General features: G+C 37.1%; 1 protein-coding gene across 1 annotated transcript in view; it reads right to left on the bottom strand.

The window, feature by feature from the left end:
* Window positions 1–1,301: 1,301 nt before the first annotated feature.
* NEGR1 (neuronal growth regulator 1) overlaps window positions 1,302–22,168 on the bottom strand; it is a 1,040,237-nt gene continuing 1,019,370 nt past the window's right edge. Inside the window, exon 7 of the mRNA XM_061411594.1 lies at window positions 1,302–5,826. Coding sequence (XP_061267578.1) covers window positions 5,702–5,826 — 125 coding nt within the window. The 3' untranslated portion in view covers window positions 1,302–5,701. The remainder of the gene's footprint in view (window positions 5,827–22,168) is intronic.

Here is a 22,168-nt window from a genome sequence, read left to right as displayed (position 1 = left end):
GCCCCAGCACAAACAGATGTGCATATAATTAGTATTTTGGCATAAATTGGCTCAAACAACATCGCTTAAGATTAAAATCAGTATTCTATTGTGTATTTTAAAAAATGTGTGTATATATTCTACTCACCATTTCTAAGAATTCTGTTGATTGCAGATGCCTGAGGAATAGTCAGTGGGTTATTCAAAACTTGGTAGGCTTTTGCAAAATGCTATATAAAAAATATACATATGCTTTATGACAAGAGCCTCCATTTGGTGTGATGGGCCTAATATTAGCAAGGGCTATGTGTCCAGTTGCATACCCAAATTTTTAGATGAGATGTATAATGTGATTCATCTTTAAACCACATAACCTCTGGAGGCTTTGGAAAATAAAGGGATGGCATTAAAGGGAAAAAAAATATCTACATGTAAATAAAGTTCCTTGTATATAAATATAAATGTACATATATTTGTTTGTGAAGCTAGTAATGTGGTCATATTTATTTCTAAGGAGGCTCATGGATATTGAAACAAATTGGGAGTATTCTGCATTGCACATTTGGTTCAAATCTGCCACTTAGTAAAAGCATAACCCTCAGCAAGTGACTTAAAATTTCTGAATCTTATTTCATCATCAATGAGACAATAATAATGTTTTAAAGTACATTTAATGTCTGCTAAATTTTGCCATGGTAAAATTCAAGATAGAGATAGCTGTGACACTTCAGAAGTAATTCTAGCTGACACTGCTGTCTCTGAGCTGAGCAGAAATGAGTAGAATTCTTAGACTGAAGGCCTTGGGGGAGTCATGGTAGTCTTAGGAGAACTGTGGGAGGAGCTTTTAGGTAGAAAACTGAAATCTATTCCTTCTTTCTTCCTTTCCAGGAAGAATGCAAAGTATTCATTCATTCATTTGCCAGTTTTTTTTTTCTTTTTCTACTATATATGTCAATTTCTAAATATTTTCCATAAATCTGGGATTATTAGGAAAAAGTGCATATGAGTGTGAAGGTGTATGCTTCTTGGAAAGTTCAGGATGAGTACACTGACACTCTGGTGTTTGAATCAAATTACATTATCTTGAATGAATTATTCTTGGAAGTTTTTCTCTTAAAATTTTTAAATTTCTGCCTGCCAGGCAAAAGTAAGTAATTATCTTCCAAGTAGCTGGATGTCATTTTGAAGTATCTGTGTTTTGACCTCTGATATTCAGAGAGAAAAATAGTTCTGCTTCACATGCTAGCTTTCAGAGTCTGAGACTTGATACTTATGTTTCCATGTGATTGTTTGCAGAATAGAAATTACAAAGGGAGAAATAATGAGCCAGAGGGAAAATAAGATGTTTATTTGTGCCTGTTTTTGGTTTTGAAAAGGGAAAGAGATTTGGTAGATATGGTTTTCCCAGAATGGCAATGACACCGATACTGATTCAAAATAGCTTAATGCATCAAGTGTAAATCTTTTTCACAGTTTGTTATTTTATCTACCACATTGTCCCCTTTTAATTGCATGATGAGTATAAATGAACAGATTTGGAAAAGAGAGGTTAAATCATTCATTTGGAGTGGCCCTCCTTTTACACAAATGTTACAGCTGTTACAAACTATGGGCTTTCAGTCAAATCACATTTTGTTTGGAAAGCAAGGTGTTTTTATTGAAATAGTATCTGAATGCCTTGAAGTGGAATATACTCCTTGTTTGATACCCAGCAATCTCATGAAATTGTACTCTCTGCCTAACTTCTATAGGCATTTCCATTTTCAGATGGTTAGTCTGTAAAACCAACGAAATTTCATCATCAGTCTCTGTTGCTTACCGTGATGCATTTTTTCTTCTTCAGGCTAGATGTAGTTCAGCTTGTTAGACCTTTGGGGAAGCAGTAACAGAGGGAATGGCCACAAAGTGGATCCTTTTTAAATTGTAGTATCTAACATTTTCATCTTGTGTTGCTTTGGAGTATCTGAGACATGTGAATGTGGTACAGTGGAAGCAACAGAAAGAAGGGAATAGCAGAAATATGTTTACTAGTTCTTCCCTTTTCCCTCAAATTAGTAGAATTTTCAAATGAGTCAAGTACATATTTTAATTGATAAACTGACTTTATATTCACCTATTGGAAACAGTACAACATATTTTACATCAGATTATGAAATATGGATGTTTTACTAAAAGACAGGAAGAGCTTGTTCCAGTCTTTAAAGTAAATACATATTCAAAGGATCTTAAGGCATACCATTTATTCATATTCATATCTATTGAAATACTGTACATCCACATACTTCAATAAATAGTTAAAAACCTGACCTCTTTTTAAATCATTTCTGAATTTCAAAAAACAATTTTTATTGAAAAGATTAAATAGATAACTTTCGGCTGTGTCACAAAGCTAAGCACAATGGATAAATTAACAGTTATTCAGTAAATTTAATCAATATAGATAATCAGCTTTGATAAATTTCTCAGAGTTTTCTGAGTTCACACACTGGGGTATTTATATATATTGTCCTGAATTATCTGGTAATTTTCTCAGTTCTCCAGTCTACTTTCTAGATATAGCTTAAATGTTATGATGAAGCATTAATTTTTCAGCTAAGTTTGAACTCCCCAACAGTGGCTTTAAGTTTGATGTTCTCTCTCTCTCAAATCTTGTAGTGTCCCCGCCATAACACAATACTGTAGTTTGGGCAGTACTTTTCATTATACAATTGCTGCATAATAGTAACTCAATGGTGTAACAGGATTTATGTTTCAAATGGGATCATTGTAAATAAAACATAATTACACCAGTTGCAGTTAAAAGAATGCAAGTGAATTATGTCGACTACCCTAATATTCTGGCTCTTCCCTCCCTCTCAGCCTCTCCTTTCTTCTTCCCTCTTTCCTTCTTTTCCTTCCTTGCTTTTTTTCTTTCCCCTTTACCTTTTACCCCGTCAGTCTTTTTTCTTTCTACTCTACTTTCTCAACTGCTTTTTCTTTTTTCTTTCTTTGAAAAAAATTCAGGGGCAACAAAAAGAGTCCCACAAATCGAACCTGTAGAAATATAATGCTGAAATGAATAGCTAGAAAAATTGTTATAGATCAAAAGATAAATCAGTTTCATAAAACTGCTATTTTGAAATTGCAACAATCTTGTACAATCAGGACTGATAAAATGGAGTAATCAGACATTTCAAATGTCCATAAATGTAAAATCATCTACTTGAACATTATATGCAATACATTCACACAAAAAAGCAAATACTGTAGCCTTATTTGAACAATATTGAACTCATAAATACTCATGATTTCACTCTGTCCAGGGGCCTAACAACTAGGAATGCTGCTTGATACAGAAAAACATAGTGAATACCTCCTCTATTTAAAAATGTCACTCAAGAAAATCTCTTCTAACATAAAGGCAAATACATATAGCTACTGAGCTATGACTGTACTTCTGTCACATTCTATGGGAAAAACACCAGACTCCACAAATTCGGAATCATGACAACACTTTGAACTAATTATTTGGTTCATCCATAGTTTATACCTCAGTTTACCTCACATTTACCCTACAAACCTTACAAAGAGGAGGTATTTTTACTCTAGGAAAGCGATCACTGTATAATATGCATTCTTGATCTGTTTCTTTCTCCCAAACAATGGTACTGATGGTTAACACTTCTGTGGTAGCACCACTATTTCTAGTAAGTAGATTATTATGGAGTGTGCCACTTTAAAGCTGCAATACACACAAAAAATATTTTGTAGTTTACTCACCAATTCCACAAAAAGATTTCAAAAAGCAAATCAATAATAATCAAAGTTAAAATGTCATATGTGGTTTTTGTAAAAACCTTTCTTAGTGTATCAGTCAAAATAACATAATAAATTATTACAGTAAATTTAATAGCATTGTGCCATATCATTGCCATTTTGTGGAAATGTTGTATATATATGCCTCCTCATTTAGGATTCACATTTCTAATTAAAATAGATTTATGGTATACTTTGGGACAAAATTTTACTTATATTTTACTTATCTACATTAGATATCTTAAATATCTTGTTTCTAACTATATTAGCAGGTGTTGTTATAACTTGCAAAAGGGAACTATTTGCAGAAATTTCTCTAGGGATAGTAAAATTGGTAACTTTATCAAACTTGCAAATGGCTTTCAAGGCTATGGTCTGTCTTTAGTAAAGAGTAAACCATTGAACTATTCTTGTAATATAATACTTGTAGAATAACAGCATTTTCCTTCAAAAATGTAGTTTTCATTCCTTGTGATAGAAATAATTTAAAATCCATGATAATTTAGCAATTAATTTATTTTAAGATATTCTTCATCACTAATGGCTTGTCTTCATTTGAACACATCTTACATATATCATGTAAGAAATAAAGCATTTTTTTTTTTCATTTTAGCTTTGCTTGTTTAAGCTGACATGGCTATAGAGAAAGATTCAACCACAGAATTAGTTATTTCAGGGATTGATCTGCTGCATACTAGGATGGAATATTTGTTATATTTTGGAGCATTTTTGTACAACATGTATGCCAAACTATCAACTGAGTAATGTTTTCAGCTGGAAAATATGCAAAATGCTCCTGTCCACAGGAACACTATATCTAGCATACCAACTTATTTGCCACAGAACCAAATTAATTTTGAACACTTACCATCTCATGTAATGTTAGGTAATTGGACTTTGTGTCCTTTCTGACAAACTACCTTAAAAATTTTGGCTTGTAATAGTGAAAGGAAAAGATGCTGTATTGCCAGACAATTTTGGATGGACTGTGCTATCATTTTAAAGGGAATTATTTCCCAAAGTGGATCTAACATTTAGCTACAACTAAAGAAATCATACAGTGGATTTACCTGTACTATATTAGTTAAATTGTTTTCATCACAAAGCTGAGCTATCGTGGGGCAAAATTCTCAAAACCATATTGGTAATGAGGGAAGAGATTTTTACAATTTGATAGCTCCTTTGTTCTTTACAGACAGGATATAGTTAGTATTAACTTTATCATTGTGGTTTATTTTTTGCTTTCAAGTTATAGAATTTGGCAAAAACATTTTATTAGTTGGAGATGAAGAGAAAATTATTTTATGAAGGCACACCCATGCTGAACTTACAGGAAAGAGAAGCAGAGCTGCACAGCCAGTTATATTACAAGGATCATTCCTGAAACCTGAATATCATGCGAGCAGAAAAATCTAGATATGTTATATTTTGAAGAAATGATCTGAAGGCAATATTATTTGCTTTTTTATCAAAAAAGAAAAAAAATGCATCTTTGTAAATGTGGGTTGACTCTTACTGAAACAGGGAAATGAATGCTTGTATTGCAGCCTTAAAGAATCACATATTCACTGCAATATTCGTTTTTTTTTGTAAACTACAGCCTGCAACCTAGCAGACCATGACTGAATGCTTTTGAAAAGTTGTAGATTACAAACATGAAATCACAATTAATATCCTCTAAAAGTAATTTCAGAGCTTTCACGTCTTAAAAAAAGGACAATGTGTACTGCTTCACAAGGTAATGTAGCTAATCAAAAAAAGAGTAGAATTAAAGTATTTACATAATGAGCAATTCTACAGAAGGCGATCATCCCCATGTAAGCACTGCTGATTATATCCCACGCTGCTTTTAACAAACTGTACCAGATTGGATCCAGCCATCAGCACTTTCAGAGAATCCTTAAAAGCCTTTTATGGGTCTTTATATTTATTGTAGAATGGCATTCTTCAGGTAGAATAAGCTGGTGAAAGAGGACAGTGTCAACACAAGGTACCAGCAGGAGAAAAGAACGTCAGCGCTCCCGGTAATTCCGTACTGGGCTGTACTTGGAGCTGGAAAGAAATGGAGAAGAATAAATCAAAATCTAATTTGTGTCTTTCAAGATCTTAACAATAATCAAAAGCAGCCGGGTGTTCTGGGGAAAAAACTAGCACTGGAGTCAGACAGATTTTAGATTCACATCTGGTTCTGCTGTATGACAATGTGTGGCCTATTCTACTAACCTCTCTGATCTTCAGTTTTCTCAAGAACAAAATAGAAACAATAAAATTCACCTGGCAGGACTGCAGTGAGAATTTGAGATGAAGCACATGTAGCACATTGCATTAGACTGGACATAAGTACTCAGCAAATATCAGCTAACATTTTTTATCTTATATGCATTGTAACTATTTCTAATAGTGGACAATATTCATTTATGTATATATTAAAAATTTTTTTTTATTGAGATATAGTTGAACTATAACAGTGTGTAAGTCTAAGGTGTACAACAGTGTGGATTTGATACACTTGTATATTGCAACATGATCACCACCATAGCGGTAGTTGACACTTCTATCATGTCACATAATCATTTTGGGGACTTCTCTGGTCATCTAGTGGTTAAGAATCCACCTTTCAGTGCAGGAAACATGGATTTGATCCCTGGTGCAGGAAGACTCCATATGCCACAGGGCAGCTAAGCCCATGTGCCACAGCTACTGAAGCCCACGCGCCCCAGAGCCTGTGTTCCATAGCAAGAGAAGCCACTGCAATGAGAAGCCCACTCACTGCAACAAGAGAGTAGCCCCCGTTCACCACAACTAGAGGAAGCCTATGCGCAGCAACTAAGACCCAGCGAAGCCAAAAATAAATAAGTAAACAAAAGCTTTTTAAAGTACTATCATAAAAATAAAGAATACTGTTATAAAAAAATGATCATTTTTGTGGTGGGAGCAGTTAAGATCTAGTCCTTAGCAACTTTGAAGGTTATATCACAGTATTATTGTCTACAGTCACTATGTTGTACATTAGATCTATAAAACTTATTTGTCTACTGATTGTAAGTTTATACCCTTATTCAACAATCTCTGCAATTTCCCCAGCTCCCAGCCTCTGGTAACACTAGTCTACTCTGTGCTTTTACACGTTCTGCTTGCTTTATTAGATTCCACATCTAAGTGATATTATATATATATATATGTATGTATTATATGGTTTGGTTTAGTCACTAAGTCTTTCCAACTCTCAAGAGCCCATGGACTATACCTGCCAGGCTTCTCTGTTCCTAGGATTTTCCAGGCAAGAATACTGGAGTGGATTGCCATTTCCTTCTCCAGGAGATTTTCCAAACCCAGAGATTGAACCTGGGTCTCCTGCACTGCAGGCAGATTCTTTACTGGCTGAGATACTAGGGATAGGGCTTCCCCTGTATGTATGTATGTATGTGTGTGTGTGTATATATATATAAAAATACACACACACATATTTGTGGGTCTTTTTTATTGTCCAGATGCTATACTAAATGCTGAAAAAACAAAGAGATTTTCTCTTCCAAGACCTTTGTGTGTATGTGTGTGTGAGGAAAGATATAAAACAATTATAATACAGTCTTGGGAATATTAGAACTGCATGGGCAAACTGCAGTGACACAGAAAATTGTGTATTTAAAATTGCCTGGGCAAGGGGAAGATGATTTAACAGATAGTTTTACCAAAGGGGACCATCATCTGAGTAGAGAAAACAATATATTCAAAGGCATGAGGAAAGGCAAGATCACGGCATGTATTCTAGGCTCTAACAGTAGATTAGTGTTGCTGGACTGTGAAGTTTGAGGCCTGGAGTGGAGAAAATTGAAACGGAACTCTAGGCAGATAGAATGAACTCGACTGTATTGAAAAAAATGTTTAGCTTTTTATGCTGAAGGAGAGTTTGAAGAATTTGGAGCTGTTGAATTGTATGACTATATTTATAGATTGGAAAGATCACAATCTTATACATAGAGAGAAACTCCGGTGGGTACTTGGCTAACAGTCATGTTGCATTTTCACTGAGAGATTGTACCTAGTGATTCACCAAGCTTGGGATACTGTGGGAGTCTACTTAACGGATTCCACTTTGTTTCACAAGAGGACAGTTGCCTCTTTGAATGTGAATTATGTTGTGTTCCAGAAACAATGTTGCAGGCATGTTCAGCTATGCTTGAGACTGGTTCTCATTTACCATAAGAATAATAATAGTAATAATAAAACAACTCCACCAACGTATTTTTAACTACCTCTTCTTAATGAAATCAGGATTTCAAGTACTGTTTTCTAGTAGGAAATGAATAATGTAATGAAAGAATATTGTTTCACCCCCAAATTCATAATTCAAATCTGGAAGCTCTTTTAGTCACACTGAGTTTGAATTGCCAGCAGCTAGTTTTTAATGGAACTTTCACCAATGCCTATATTTTTATGTTACAAGAGGAATAAATTGTGTTGTTTATAACTCTAAGAAATTAAAGGAGATAGAAGATGCCTTGACCCCTGCCAGTGGGGAGTTTTCTTAAAAATGCAATTGTTGATTCCATGTGAGTGAGATTCAAGGGCTAAAACTACTACACTTTAGTAAACAGGTAGCAAAATCAACTATTTGCTTTTTCTCTTTAAATGGCAGCCCACACCAGTATTGTTGCCTGGAAAATCCCAGGACCCAGGAGCCTCTTAGGCTATAGTCAGTCAGTGGGGTCACAAAGAGTCCGACAGGACTGAGCGACTTCACTTTCACTTTTACTTTGCATCACAAATGAGTTTTAAACAATGAGAAGATGATGAAGCAAATAAGTCTACGGTTGAACAGATAGCTTTCAAGTTTTGATATGTAAGAAGTCTAATTTAAAACCATGAAACTACTTAAGTTATTTTCTCTTATTCAGGACTTAGAATGATGTTTTATTTTTTTAAACATAAATAAATATTTAATTGGCCTGTTACCTTCTCAGTGACATCTATTTCATAGTTGTTGCTACTGTTTTTTAGGAATATTGAGTGCAATAAAACCAGTATAATAATAAAGGACTAATAATTAGCAAAGCAAATAAAGTGATATCATAAATAAGAAACAGATCTTAAAAGCCAAGCACACAAATAAAAGATAATATTTTTATTATCATGACAAATTAAATAGCACATTAATTGAGTAGAGTAAAAAGGACTCTCAAAACTCTTTATTCATCCTTTAAAATGCATTTTGGGTCAATCTTTCCTGAATCCCCTTTCCTTTTTCAACAAGCTGAACAGATTGCCTTATTGTTTCATGAGGTCACAATACATATTCCTTTTAATAAAACTATCATATTGCTTTACAACTATTTGTGTGCATATCTATTTCTTTCACCAGACTATAAACTCTCCTAGGGAATGTTTTGTTTATCTTACTATTTCCAGATACAAAGTCTGGTAAGTTCTGGTACACAGTGGGTACTCAAGAAATATCTATTGAATGAACTATTCAATTAAATAAATAAATAGATAGGTTAGAGTCTTCCCTGATAGCTCAGTTGGTAAAGAATTTGCTTGCAATGGAGGAGAACCCGGTTCAATTCCTGGGTTGGGAAAATCCACTAGAGAAGGGGTAGGTTACCCACTCCAGTATTCTTGGGCTTCCCTTGTGGCTCAGCTTGTAAAGAATCCACCTGCCATGTGGGAGACCTGGGTTCAATCCCTGGGTTGGGAAGATCCCCTGGAGAAAGGAAAGGCTAACCTGTCCAGTATTCTGGCCTGGAGAATTCCATGGGTCACAAAGAGTTGGACATAACTGAGTGATTTTTCACTTTCACTTTCAAAAGGAATATATGTCTCTCCTACAAAATAAAATCTTTTTTTTTTTTTTTTTGTGAAGCAAGCAAGCCACTTGTCTATAAGTTAGAGAATGTATCATATACTTTCATTCATTCAGCAAATATTTATTGAACTAGGTACTAAGGACTGTACTAAGTACTGGAAACACAACATATAATAATGTGGGTAAGTTGGCACAGTGATAAAATATCTATCTGCCTGCTAATGCAGGAAACACAGGAGATGCAGATTTGATCCCTGAGTCAGGAAGATGCCCTGGAGTAGTAAATGACAACCTATTCCAATATTCTAGCCTGGAGAATCCCATGGACAGAAGAGCCTAGGGGGGCTCCAATCCATGAGGTCATGTAGAGTTGGACATGACTGATTACTCATGTACATGTATATGTGATTCTTTTATTACTCAATTTCATCTATCTCCAAATATACCCTTTTTGTCATATTCATTGTATGTGTGTGCTCAGTCAATTCCGTCTGACTCTTTGTGACCCCATGGACTGTAGCCTACCAGGCTCCTCTGTCCATGGGGTTCTCTAGGCAGGAAAAAGCTGGCTTACAATTCAATATTCAAAAAACAAAGATCATGGCATCTAGTCCCATCACGACATTGCAAATAGATGGGAAAACAATGGAAACAGTGATAGACTTTATTTTCTTTGGCTTCAAAATCACTGCAGACAGTTGACTGCAGCCACGAAATTAAAAGACACTTGCTCCTTGGAAGGAAAGGTATGACAAACTTAGACAGCGTTTTAAAAAGCAGAGACATCACTTTGCCAGCAAAGGTCCATAAAGTCAAACCTACTGGTTTTCCAGTTGTCATGTATGGATGTGAAAGTTGGACCATAAAGAAGGCTGAGTGCCAAAGAAATGATGCTTTCAAACTGTGGTGTTGGAGAAGACTCTTGAGAGTCCCTTGGACTGCAAGGAGATCAAACCAGTCAATCCTTAAGGAAATCAGTCCTGGGTGTTCATTGGAAGGACTGATGCTGAAGCTGAAGCTTCAATACTTTGGCCACCCAACGCGAAGAGCCCACTCATTGGAAAAGACCCTGGTGCTGGGAAAGATTGAAGGCAGGAGGAGAAGGGGACGACAGAGGACAAGATGGTTGGATGGCATCACCTACTCAATGGATGTGAGCTTCAGCAAACCCCAGGAGACATTAAAGAACAGGGAAGCCTGGAGAGCTGCAGTCCATGGGGCTGCATTGAGCAACTGAACAACAACAAGGGAGACAGATCATGAGGGAGATGATAGGGGAAAATCATGTATCAAACAAACTTTGTAGCATCATCCTCTTGCAGCAAAAGACAGAGAGTATAGTTGAACCTGGGCCCCCAGATATGGTCTTGAATTTGGAGACATCCATCTTTGCCTCTGTGATGGTCAGGTCTGTTGTATGTTCCCTGCCATGTTTTTAGTTGCCTTTGAGTATCATACTGCTACCCATCCTAAGTAACATTAGGAGGGAAATGGCATGTGATCACAGGTGTAGTTGGACTATAGTGAGAGTTTGTTTTCCTTCTGAGTGATATGAGAATCCACAACACAGTTACATGCAGAGGGACTAGCTGACATTTTAAAATACACCCTTGACTGTTCTGTGGACAGTAGATTGTACCAGCATAAGCAAGAGTAGGAGCCTACGTTAGTCCCAGACCTTCAGGGGTTTCCATTGCCTGTTGAGGAAAGCCAAAGTTGTATGGCTCAGTATTCAGGGGTGTCTGATATTTGGTTCTAGTCAACTTATCCAGACTCATATACACTCTTAGCTTCAGGCACATAAGACATTTTTCTAAACAGTCTTCCCTGTCATTTGCACATACTATATCCTTAAGCCTAAAAGGCCTTACTTCCTATTCTCCTTAGCCACTTACCAAAGTCCTATTCTTCTGTAAAAATGTAAACTAAAACCTCCCTCATAAAGCCCACCTAATCTAATAACAATTTTTAATTGCCTATCTGATTTCATAAATACTTCCATTTTTACTTATGTGTGTGCTGAGTCACTTCAGTTGTGTCTGACTCTTTGCAACCCTATGGACTATAGCCCACCAGGCTCCTCCATCCACAGGATTCTCCAACCAAGGATACTGGAGTGAGTTGCCATTCCCTTCTACAGGAGATCTTCCCAACCCAGGGATTGAACTTGCTTCCCCTCTGTCTGCTGCATTGGCAGATATGTTCTTTACCTCTAGCACCACCTGGGAAGCCCTTTATGACAAGGGGGAATGTTCTATAACTTCATTATGCTCATAGACCAGTAGAAGAGAAATATACACATATCTTTCTACATATATATAATTTACTTTTATAATAAAGATATGTGTATCTTTCTCTTCTATTGTACTATAAGCATGATGAAATTATGGAACATTCCTCCTTGTCATGTGTGCATTTTTATCTTATACCAAATGTGTTTAAAAGGTGTATATTGGGGAAACATGGGGAAATATTCTTAAAAATATGATTTGTTTAATTTAATGCAACTTTGATAAAAAACCCTATTTCAATATTTATTGCTATGATGTCTTACTTTTAAGGCAAAGTGTAAAAGGAAGAAACTCTTCTGTTTTTCTCCTATATCTGTTTAATTGTCTTTGATTTCAAGGAGAAGAATAAGGAAAGGAGATATTTAAATCAAGAAAGAGAAGAGAAAGACAAGGGAAGGAAAAGGAAGAAGAAAAAAGGGTGAAGTTTTAAAATAAAGAGAGAGAATGGGAATACACAGCCCTTGAACAATGTGTTAGATGCTTTCAAGTTTGCCATTTTATTTAGGCAAAAGAAGAGAAAGAAGGAATGAAATGGCGTATATCAAGGGTGCTACTTTGGTGTCATTGAATAATCAAAATTTAAAGCAAACAATAGAAAAGGCTTCCTACTTTCTTAGTAAAGCTAAAGACATTCTAGTTTTAAAATATAATGTGCATAATACATGGACTATAGATCCAGAGGACTTTGGTTCAAAGTCTAGCTCCACCTCTTTCTAACTAGAGTCACTTGGGCATGTTTCTTAGCTGTGCTTAGTTTAGCATCCTCATTAGCAAATAAGGACTGGTACTGATAGTATCTCAAAAGTGATTGTGAAGATTAAATGTGTTGATACACTTAAAACACCCAGTGCAACATCTAACACAGGATAAACACTCCTCAAATATTATCTAAGCACTATCAATTTGCTCATTCATTTAGCAAGTTGAACATGTGCTATGTGTGAGGCATTCTCTGAATCCATGAACAAAACAGAAGTGGCTCCTGTCCCCATAGAGCTTTCTCTTTAGCTTGAGTTGTTTTCCATGGAATAAGGCTGTTTTACTTCATTCCTCACCTGTATTTGGTTAAACCAATGTTTCTATGGTCTTACAAAGCTGTCCTCCATTTTATCTTATTAAAATATTTATTTTCTTTATTATCTTAACTTCTTTCAGAGGACTTGGATGCCAATTACTGCAAGATAATTGGCTGTTTCTTCTTTGCAGGCTCCTTGAAGGCAGAGAGTATGACCCTCTTCCATTTCTTCTTTTCCTCTATCTTTTCTCAAAAGTAACAGTGTGACACATGTCCTTGGGCGTGGAGTCATGGCTCATCTAATGCCAAGCTTGGTGACAGAAAGGCTTTGAGGCATGAAGCAGAGTGTGTGGGCTATATGGAGGGTCCAGGCCTTTGGGATTTCTCCCAGTTGCCAACAGGATGATCCAATCTGGGCTTTAATACATATCTTACATCTTGTCTAATTATGATTATCACTCCCAATTACTTACAGCTGCTGCATATTATTTTCAGTCTTGGCAGTTTTCCCTTGTATTGCTCCAGTTTTTATTTTTAGGCAAAAGCAAATGTAACTGTGAAATATTTAGTTTGGTATAATACCAATTACTTGCCTAGGCAATTTCCTTAAATTACTGAAGCTTTAACTAAACTAACTTTGAGTCATATTTTTAAGATTCTTGTTGCAATCTTAGGTAGAGTTATTTAGCTACGTTAACTTTGCTTCCATAAGAAAAATCTGGCCTGAACTTGCATTTTACTGAAACCTTATACCTTAATGGAAAGTGATTGATTTACACCTAAATTAGATTTTTAAATAAAAGAGAGTGATTCAAAAGAGTGCATATTAGTTTACTGAGAAATTATGCAACACTGATTCAGTCTAAATATAGTACAACTCATACTGTGGGAGTAGTTTGCTTGAAATATTAGTTTAATCTTTTCTTTAGCAATATCCACCCCTTTACACCATCAGCAGGTGTCAGGGATAACACATCAGAAGCTCAGATCACACCCAGTTTTTTTACACCATTTAATTCTGCCTAAATACTGGGCAGCAATTTGGGGATGAGAAGAGCACTGAGATATGCTTTACAACCGGATGTACAACTTTTGATTACAGTGTCTGGATGAATCAGACAAGTCTCAGCATCAGCGACATCATCTAATTATTCCTTTCTGAGCTATTTCTCTCTTAGGCCCACACCCTAAGAGAGGATGTATTGCTTTAAAGACACAGCACAAAACGTGTCTTATCAGGAACCATGACTTATCTCACACCTATGGAACAGCTATCTCTGTGTGGGGGAGGACTTTGTGTCATTACAGCATGTTCCCATACTGGGACCCTCCAAAATCTTCTTCCTCCCTTAGGCTTGGACTTGAGTAATGCTTGAGAAGCATAGCTGTCATGCAGTAGGGCTACCAATGTAGAGATTTTCAGATGTTTTTACTCAACATATCTTTTTTGTGCCATACACTGTTTCCTGAAATACAGAGAAATAAACATAGCATAATCCACTTTTCAAGCAGCTCTCAGTCCTGCAGAGTAAGGCTTAATTTGTGAGTTCTTACCACAGCAACCCACTCCAGTCCAGTACTCTCGCCTGGAAAATCCCATGAACAGAGGAGCCTGGTAGGTTATGGTCCATGGGGTTACAAAGAGTCGGACATGACTGAGCGACTTCACTTTACCACAGCTAGGGCTTCCCAGATGGCTCAGACAGTGAAGAATCCATCTGCAATGCAGGAGACCCAGTTCCATCCCTGGGTCTGGAAGATCCCCTGGCAAAGGGGAATGGCTACCCACTCCAGTATTCTTGCCTGGAGAATTCCATGGACAGAGGAGCCTGGTGGGCTATATGCATGGGGTTGTAAAGAGGCAGACATGACTAACACTTTCACTTTCACGTCACCATAGCTATAGCTCCACTCAGAGGAGAGAAAGACTTGGATAACTGACTTTGAATTCCTGTTAGTCAGCCTTTTTTATTTTCTTTAGAAGGAATCAGGCTAACAAGGGCACACTGATGCACTTTTTTTCAAATAAGAGACCTAAGGTTATAGATGGTGCAGCCATGAAATTAAAAGACGCTTACTCCTTGGAAGAAAAGTTATGTCCAACCTAGATAGCATTATCTAGGTTATGTCCAACCTAGATAACAGAGAGATTACTTTGCCAACAAAGGTCCATCTAGTCAAGGCTATGGTTTTTCCAGTGGTCATGTATGGATGTGAGAGTTGGACTGTGAAGAAAGCTGAGTGCCGAAGAATTGATGCTTTTAAACTGTGGTGTTGGAGAAGACTCTTGAGAGTCCCTTGGACTGCAAGGAGATCTAACCAGTCCATTCTGAAGATCAGCCCTGGGATTTCTTTGGAAGGAATGATGCTAAAGCTGAAACTCCAGTACTTTGGCCACCTCATGCGAAGAGTTGACTCATTGGAAAAGACTGTGATGCTGGGAGGGATTGGGGGCAGGAGGAGAAGGGGACAACAGAGGATGAGATGGCTGGATGGCATCACTGACTTGATGGACATGAGTCTGATTGAACTCTGGGAGTTGGTGATGGACAGGGAGGCCTGGCGTGCTGTAATTCATGGGGTCACAAAGAGTTGGACACGACTGAGTGACTAAACTGAACTGAACTGAAGGTTATAGAAAATCTGTATTTACATACATATCCTCATTGAGCTTCTCTAGTAGGAACTGAACTTCCCTTGTAGTTCAGTTTGGCGAAGAATCTGCCAGCAATGCTGGAGACCTGGGTTTGATTCCTGAGCTAGTAGATCTCCTGCAGAAGAAAATGGCAAGCCATTCCAGTATTCTTGCCTAGAGAATCCCATGGACAGAGGAGCCTGGTGAGCTACAGTGCAAGGGGTCCCAAGAGTTGGATATGACTTAGCAACTAAACCACCACCTAACATTTAAAATTTTTTAGTTTTTCACTTGGTTAAAAACCAAATGCCTACCTTCAGGAAATTCTAACATTTTTTACTAACCAAGCTTTCACAAGCATAAAAATATAAAATTGTTTTCACAAAAAGTATTTCCATTTTGTGTTGTAAACAATGAGCAGAATGGCTAGAGAAATCACCCGATTCCTTTCTTTTTTCTGACTCGTGGAATTTCCCTGCCAGCTTGTTCTTAGCAACTGCTAAGCTCTTTCTCTGGCAAACCACCGTTCTTGAATCCGTTTTTGCTTGCTAAATAGCGATTTTACCAACGTTCACAGTATACAATCCTGTTTACTCAGCATCAACCTACATTAGTAATTTTAAATATATGTTTGTCTCTGTATTACCTATATTCAGAAATCTGCCTATTTGTAGATAAATTTATTTTTCTGCAAATAGACACATGAAACTCTCCATTTGAGTGAAAGAGAGTAAGTAACCACCCAAATAGAAATAAATTCTGTCCCCGTTTTTCTGTCCTTCATAGTCATTGAAAAAATATTTCAGCCTGTATTGTTCATCATTATCTTCTGTGTTAGATATTTTTGTTTATTTTTAGCAAATCATCAGTGATGTACCTGAATCTAAAGTAGCTCCATTTTAAAAAGTCTGTTGCCAATAGAGGTAATTCTGTATAACCTGAAATGGTTCTTTGTACTTGGGCAAAGTCCAGTTATTCATTCCACATTGGTTTGCAAATGGGTTTCTTTATTGTCATTACATATTCTCTCTGTGTGTGGAAGTGTGTATATGTGTTTTCAAATCTGGTTTTGTTGTGTAAAATACATATGTAAACATAAAATACAAGCTGCCTTGACTCTAGAGTTTAGTTTGGCCCTTTAAAGCATCATCTAGCTGCAGAAAAAAGGTTCTACAGAAATAAAAATAGAAACCCAGCTGTGTTCTTAAGGTCACTAATAGTCATTACCATCAGCTGTATCATCAGTGTGACACTGCTAGTATGGTAAAAAAATGGGTGAAATTACAAACTGGTAAACATTTTCACAAACTGAAGGAGTTTGTAAGACCAAATATGTGTGGCTATGTGGGTGTGAAATTATTTAAACTTTTATGTGTTTAAACTTAAAGATTTCATGATCAAAGTATCTTGTTTATTAAATTTTTTTCACTTTTCGTGTTAGGAAGCTTATCCTAAATGGCTTCTTTTCTATTATTCTATAACATGGTTCTTTCAACAGTCAGGATAAAGAATTTCATAAGGTTAGATTACTTTTTCCATTTTTTTGGAATCTTCTATGTACCTTCCACTTTTTCTTAGCTTTTCAAATGCAATAAAGACCAATGATTATCTGGTCATGTAGTTCTGATTTACTTAAATTGTTCCACTTGTTATGCTCCAGATTGACTTTCAGTTATTCTCAATGATTCTCTAATCATTGCCATTATATTTTGGCTACTTAAAAAACCTTAATAAAATCCAAATGCCTCTGTATGGAACTCAAAAGCCTCTGTAAACTTTCCCAAAGCTACCTTTCTAGTCCTATTGCTGGCTGCTCTCTGACATGGCAGGCACACTAGGCAGGAATGTTCTTTATTCTCAGGATATTGCTCAGGCCTTTGCTTCATTTGCAGATTTGTTCACACTCTGCCTTCATCTGGGATGGGCTTTTGCACCTCTACATGTTGAAATAGTACCCATCTTCCATTGGGCATCTCAAATGCATTTGGCTTACAAAGTTAGAATCTGTTGAAACTCTAGGGAATACTGGTATTTTGCAAACCTTCACTTCCATAGATGAAGAGATGAGGCTGGCAGAGATTGAATGGTGTGCTTAAGTTAGAGGCAAAAATAAGTCTAGAATTCAAGTATGCTGAATCTCTATGCTTCCATTCCCTTGTGGTATTATTGAATTGCTGAATTACTACCTAACTCTAGCTGGAATTCATCTGCCAGTTCCTCTTTTCTCTCATAGCCATTTGCTTTTATTATACTTTTTCACCCTTGTGTTCATCTCCTTAAACAGAGACTAAGTTTCTTAAAAACAGTGGTAATACTTAATTTACATTTTATCACTCCCCGGATTTGATTAAGTGATTGGCACTGTCACATATTTATTACAGAGAACTATAGATGATTTTAATTTCTGCAGCTGAATAACGTTTTACTGTAAACCTCAAGAACACTGTAGGGAAGGTGATATCATCAAGCAATAATGCAGGATTTGGAAACATTGGCTACCATCAAAAAGGAAGGTTGGTTCTAGTTTAGAGAAATGAAGAATCATATATTCCTTGATGTCTTTGAAGACATCATACCATAAACATACATAGTTAAATACACACAGACACATACACATGCACACACACACTCCAAGAGAACTGTTAAAGAATCTCTCTTGTGACTTTTACTTGAATTTCTTAGTAAAGAAATGGAGAACATATTTGTAACCATCAAGCACGTGAACTAGCTTAGCACCTCTGTGCCTCAGTTTTCTCCAGCTGAACAGAGGGGATAAAAGTATCTTCCTTACAGTGTTGCCAACTAGGTAAAGTACTTAACTAGTGTAAATTTAATTGTTCATTAAATGGTAGCTTTTAAGATGCATTAGTATTTATACAAGACATACTGATGTAAGCCCCTACCTTGGCCCAAGAAGAAATACCTAGTTGTTGGAATGAGGTCATGTGTGCCTCAAAGTCCTGTACATTTGAAACAATAACAATCACACCAACAATACGCTCCTTCTATAGCACCTCTAAGGGTACAGATTAGAGAATTCACTGAATAGACTTCCCTGGTGGCTCAGATGGTAAAAGCATCTGCCTACAATGCAGGAGACCTGGGTTTGATCCCTGGGTTGGGAAGATCCCCTGGAGAAGGAAATGGCAGCCCATTCCAGTATTGTTGCCTGGAAAATCTCATGGACAGAGGAGCCTAGCAGGCTACAGTCCATGGGGTCGCAAAGGGTTGGACACGACTGAGCAACTTCACCTTCACTTCACTTTCACAGACAATGCTTGAGTACCTATAAATACTTATTGAGCACTCTCACTGACTCAATGGACATGAGTTTGAGTAAGCTCCAGAAGTTGGTGATGGACAGGGAAGCCTGGCATGCTGCAGTCCATGGGGTCACAAAGAGTTGGACATGACTGAGCAACTGAACTGATTGAACTGAGCACTTACTGTGCTCAATGTACTATTCTGCATGCTGGGTCACAATTGTCATATATAATTCCTCATAGTCTGCTAAGTAGATCACAATACTCTGAACTAACTGTACCCTTGAGCCCCTTGGGCTGCAATCCTTCTACTTGGCATCACCTTCTTCCACTTCCTTTCAGTTTTCCAGCCTCTGTATGACACACCTTTCCTTCTCTTTAAGAACCCAGTTCCAGGTTACCTTTTTGATAATGTACTTGACCTTTTAACCATTATTTGCTTCCTCTCTTGAGACCTCTAAATCCCCTTTCCTGACCTTGCTCACAGATTTGCCTCATCACCTAGACTGGGTTCCTAAGGAACAAGGATCATGTTTTATTCATATTTCTTTACTTCTTTTTTTTTCCTTCCACAGTGACTAACAGTAACCTCGTCTAATAAGGACTTAATAAATAATTGTTCTTTTTATCTCCACATGACATAAATTTGCACAGTATATTTGTTTCACTCACCTTTTGTGTCTTGCCCTATATCTTCTCATTACCTTTTACTTTAGCTGGTGATATGAAGATGATCCCACCCTAATGGCAGAAGGCCGAGAAGAACTAAAAAGCCCCTTACTGAAGGTGAAAGAGATGAATGAAATAGCTGGCTTAAAAGTCAACATTCATTTTACTCTTTTCATACATCCCCCCAGCCTCCTTCTGTGACCATCAGTTTGTTCTCTATGTCTGTTTATCCACTGCTGCCCTGAAATTAAATTCACCCATACCATCTTTTTAGATTCCATATATATGCATCAGTATAAGATATGTATATTACTACTTCTGATTTCACTCTGTATAATAGGCTCTAGGTTCTTATTGATGTATGACAGAAAACCGCAAAATTCCGTAAAGCAATTATCCTTCAAATAAAAAAAAAAATAAAGAAAAAAGTCAACATTCAAAAAACTAAGATCATGGCATCTGTTCCCATAACTTCATGGGAAATGGGGAAAAAATGGAAACAGTGGCAGATTTTATTTTCTTAGGCTCCAAAATCACTGAAGATGGTGACTGCAGCCATGAAATTAAAAGACACTTGCTCTTTGGAAGAAAAGCTATGATAAACCTAGACAGTGTATTAAAAATCAGAGACATCACTTTGCCAACAAAGGTCCGTATAGTTAAAGCTATGGTTTTTCCAGTAGTCATGTATTGATGTGAGAGTTGGGCCATAAAAAAGGCTAAGAACTGAAGAACAGATGCCTTTGAACTGTGGTGCTGGAGAAGACTCTTGAAAGTCCTTTGAACAGCAAGTAGATCAAACCAGTAAATCCCAAAGGAAATCAGTCCTTAATATTCATTGGAAGGACTGATGCTGAAGCTGAAGCTCTGATACTTTGGTCACCTGATGCAAAGAGCTGATTCATTGGAAAATACCCTGATGCCGGGAATGATTAATGGCAGGAGGGAAGAGGTAGCAACAGAGGATGAGATGTTTGGATGGCAGCACTGACTCAATGGCCGTGCTGCTGCTGCTAAGTCGCATCAGTTGTGTCTGACTCTGTGTGACTTCATGGACTGTAGCCTACCAGGCTCCTCCGTCCCTGGGATTCTCCAGGCAAGAGAGCTGGAGTGGGTTGCCATTGCCTTCTCCGCAATAGCCATGAGATTGAGCAAACTCCAGGAGACAGTGAAAGACAGGGAAGCCTAGTGTGCTGCAGTCCATGGGGTTGTGAAAAGTCAAATACGACTTTGCAACTGAACAACAACAGCCCTGGCATAATCACTTAAAGTCATCTGCTCATTTTGTCAGTCCCCAGACCAAGATAACACTTCTGTAAAGAAGAGAAGAGTAACTTCTGTACAACTTATTAATACTGTACTTTATATTCCCCCACAGTGCATTGTGCTTTGCACATGGTAGATATTCAATAAATTAATTTTGGAAAAATAAGTTGATTGAAAATAAACAATTATCCTATCTCTTTGCTTCCACTTTTCTTAGCTCATGGTAGTTCAGCTGTACCACTTTTATGAGGTTGGCAATAATTATATTATTAGGTACATATCCTGAAAATGAAAAAGTAGTCTTAAGATCTTAATTAAGTCTGATTTTTTTTCTCATAGATTTTATCCTAAGAATATTATACCCACTGTTTTTACACTACCATCATTTTGGTTTCTGCTACACTGGCAATAATACCTAATGAAAGTTCTGTCTCCCATTGTATTTCATAAATATTTTAAAGCACTCGTATTTATATTTTTATTATGACTTTAACTATAAAATATTTCTCTACCTACAACATCAAAATGCTCTTTTCTTGAGTCTTCAGCTTGTCTTACATTTTCTGCCTAAGGTGATCCAAGTTCTAAAATGGAAAAATGGGATGTATATAATTGCTATGGAAGGAAATTAAGAACAGACTCACACAAAAAAACATGCTAGGTAATTCTCATCCAATGGATGATCCACCAAAGTATGAAAAGAAAAAAAAGAAGATTGCATTTGCATAGTGATTCAGCAATGAACATATACTGCAAAATGATTTCATATTGATTTTTAGTTCAGTTCAGTCTCTCAGTTGTGTTCAACTCTTTGTGACCCCATGAACTGCAACACTCCAGGCCTCCCTGTCCATCACAAACTCCAAGAGTCCACCCAAACCCATGTCCATTGAGTCAGTGATGCCATCCAACCATCTCATCCTCTGTCATCCCCTTCTCCTCCTTCGCCCTCAGTCTTTCCCAGCATCAGGATATTTTTCAGTGAGTCAGCTCTTCGCATCAGATAGCCAAAGTATTGGAATTTCAGCTTCAACATCAGTCCTTCCAATGAACACCCTGGACTGGTCTCCCTTAGGATGGACTGGTTGGATCTCCTTGCAGTCCAAGGGACTCTCAAGAGTCTTCTCCAACACCACAGTTCAAAAGCATCAATTCTTCGGTGCTCAGCTTTCTCACCATCCAACTCTCACATTCATACATGACCACTGGAAAAACCACAGTCTTGACTAGATGGACCTTTGTTGGCAAAGTAACGTCTCTGCTTTTGAATATGCTATCTAGGTTGGTCATAACTTTCCTTCCAAGGAGTAAGCGTCTTTTAATTTCATGGCTGCAATCACCATCTGCAGTGATTTTGGAGCCCCCAAAAATAAAGTCTGACACTGTTTCCACTGTTTCCCCTTCTATCTACCATTAAGTGATGGGACCAGGTGCCATGATCTTCATTTT

This window comes from Bos javanicus, chromosome 3 (genome assembly GCF_032452875.1).
Source record: "Bos javanicus breed banteng chromosome 3, ARS-OSU_banteng_1.0, whole genome shotgun sequence".
Classification (NCBI taxonomy): domain Eukaryota; kingdom Metazoa; phylum Chordata; class Mammalia; order Artiodactyla; family Bovidae; genus Bos; species Bos javanicus.
This window is presented reverse-complemented; position numbering and strand designations above follow the sequence as displayed.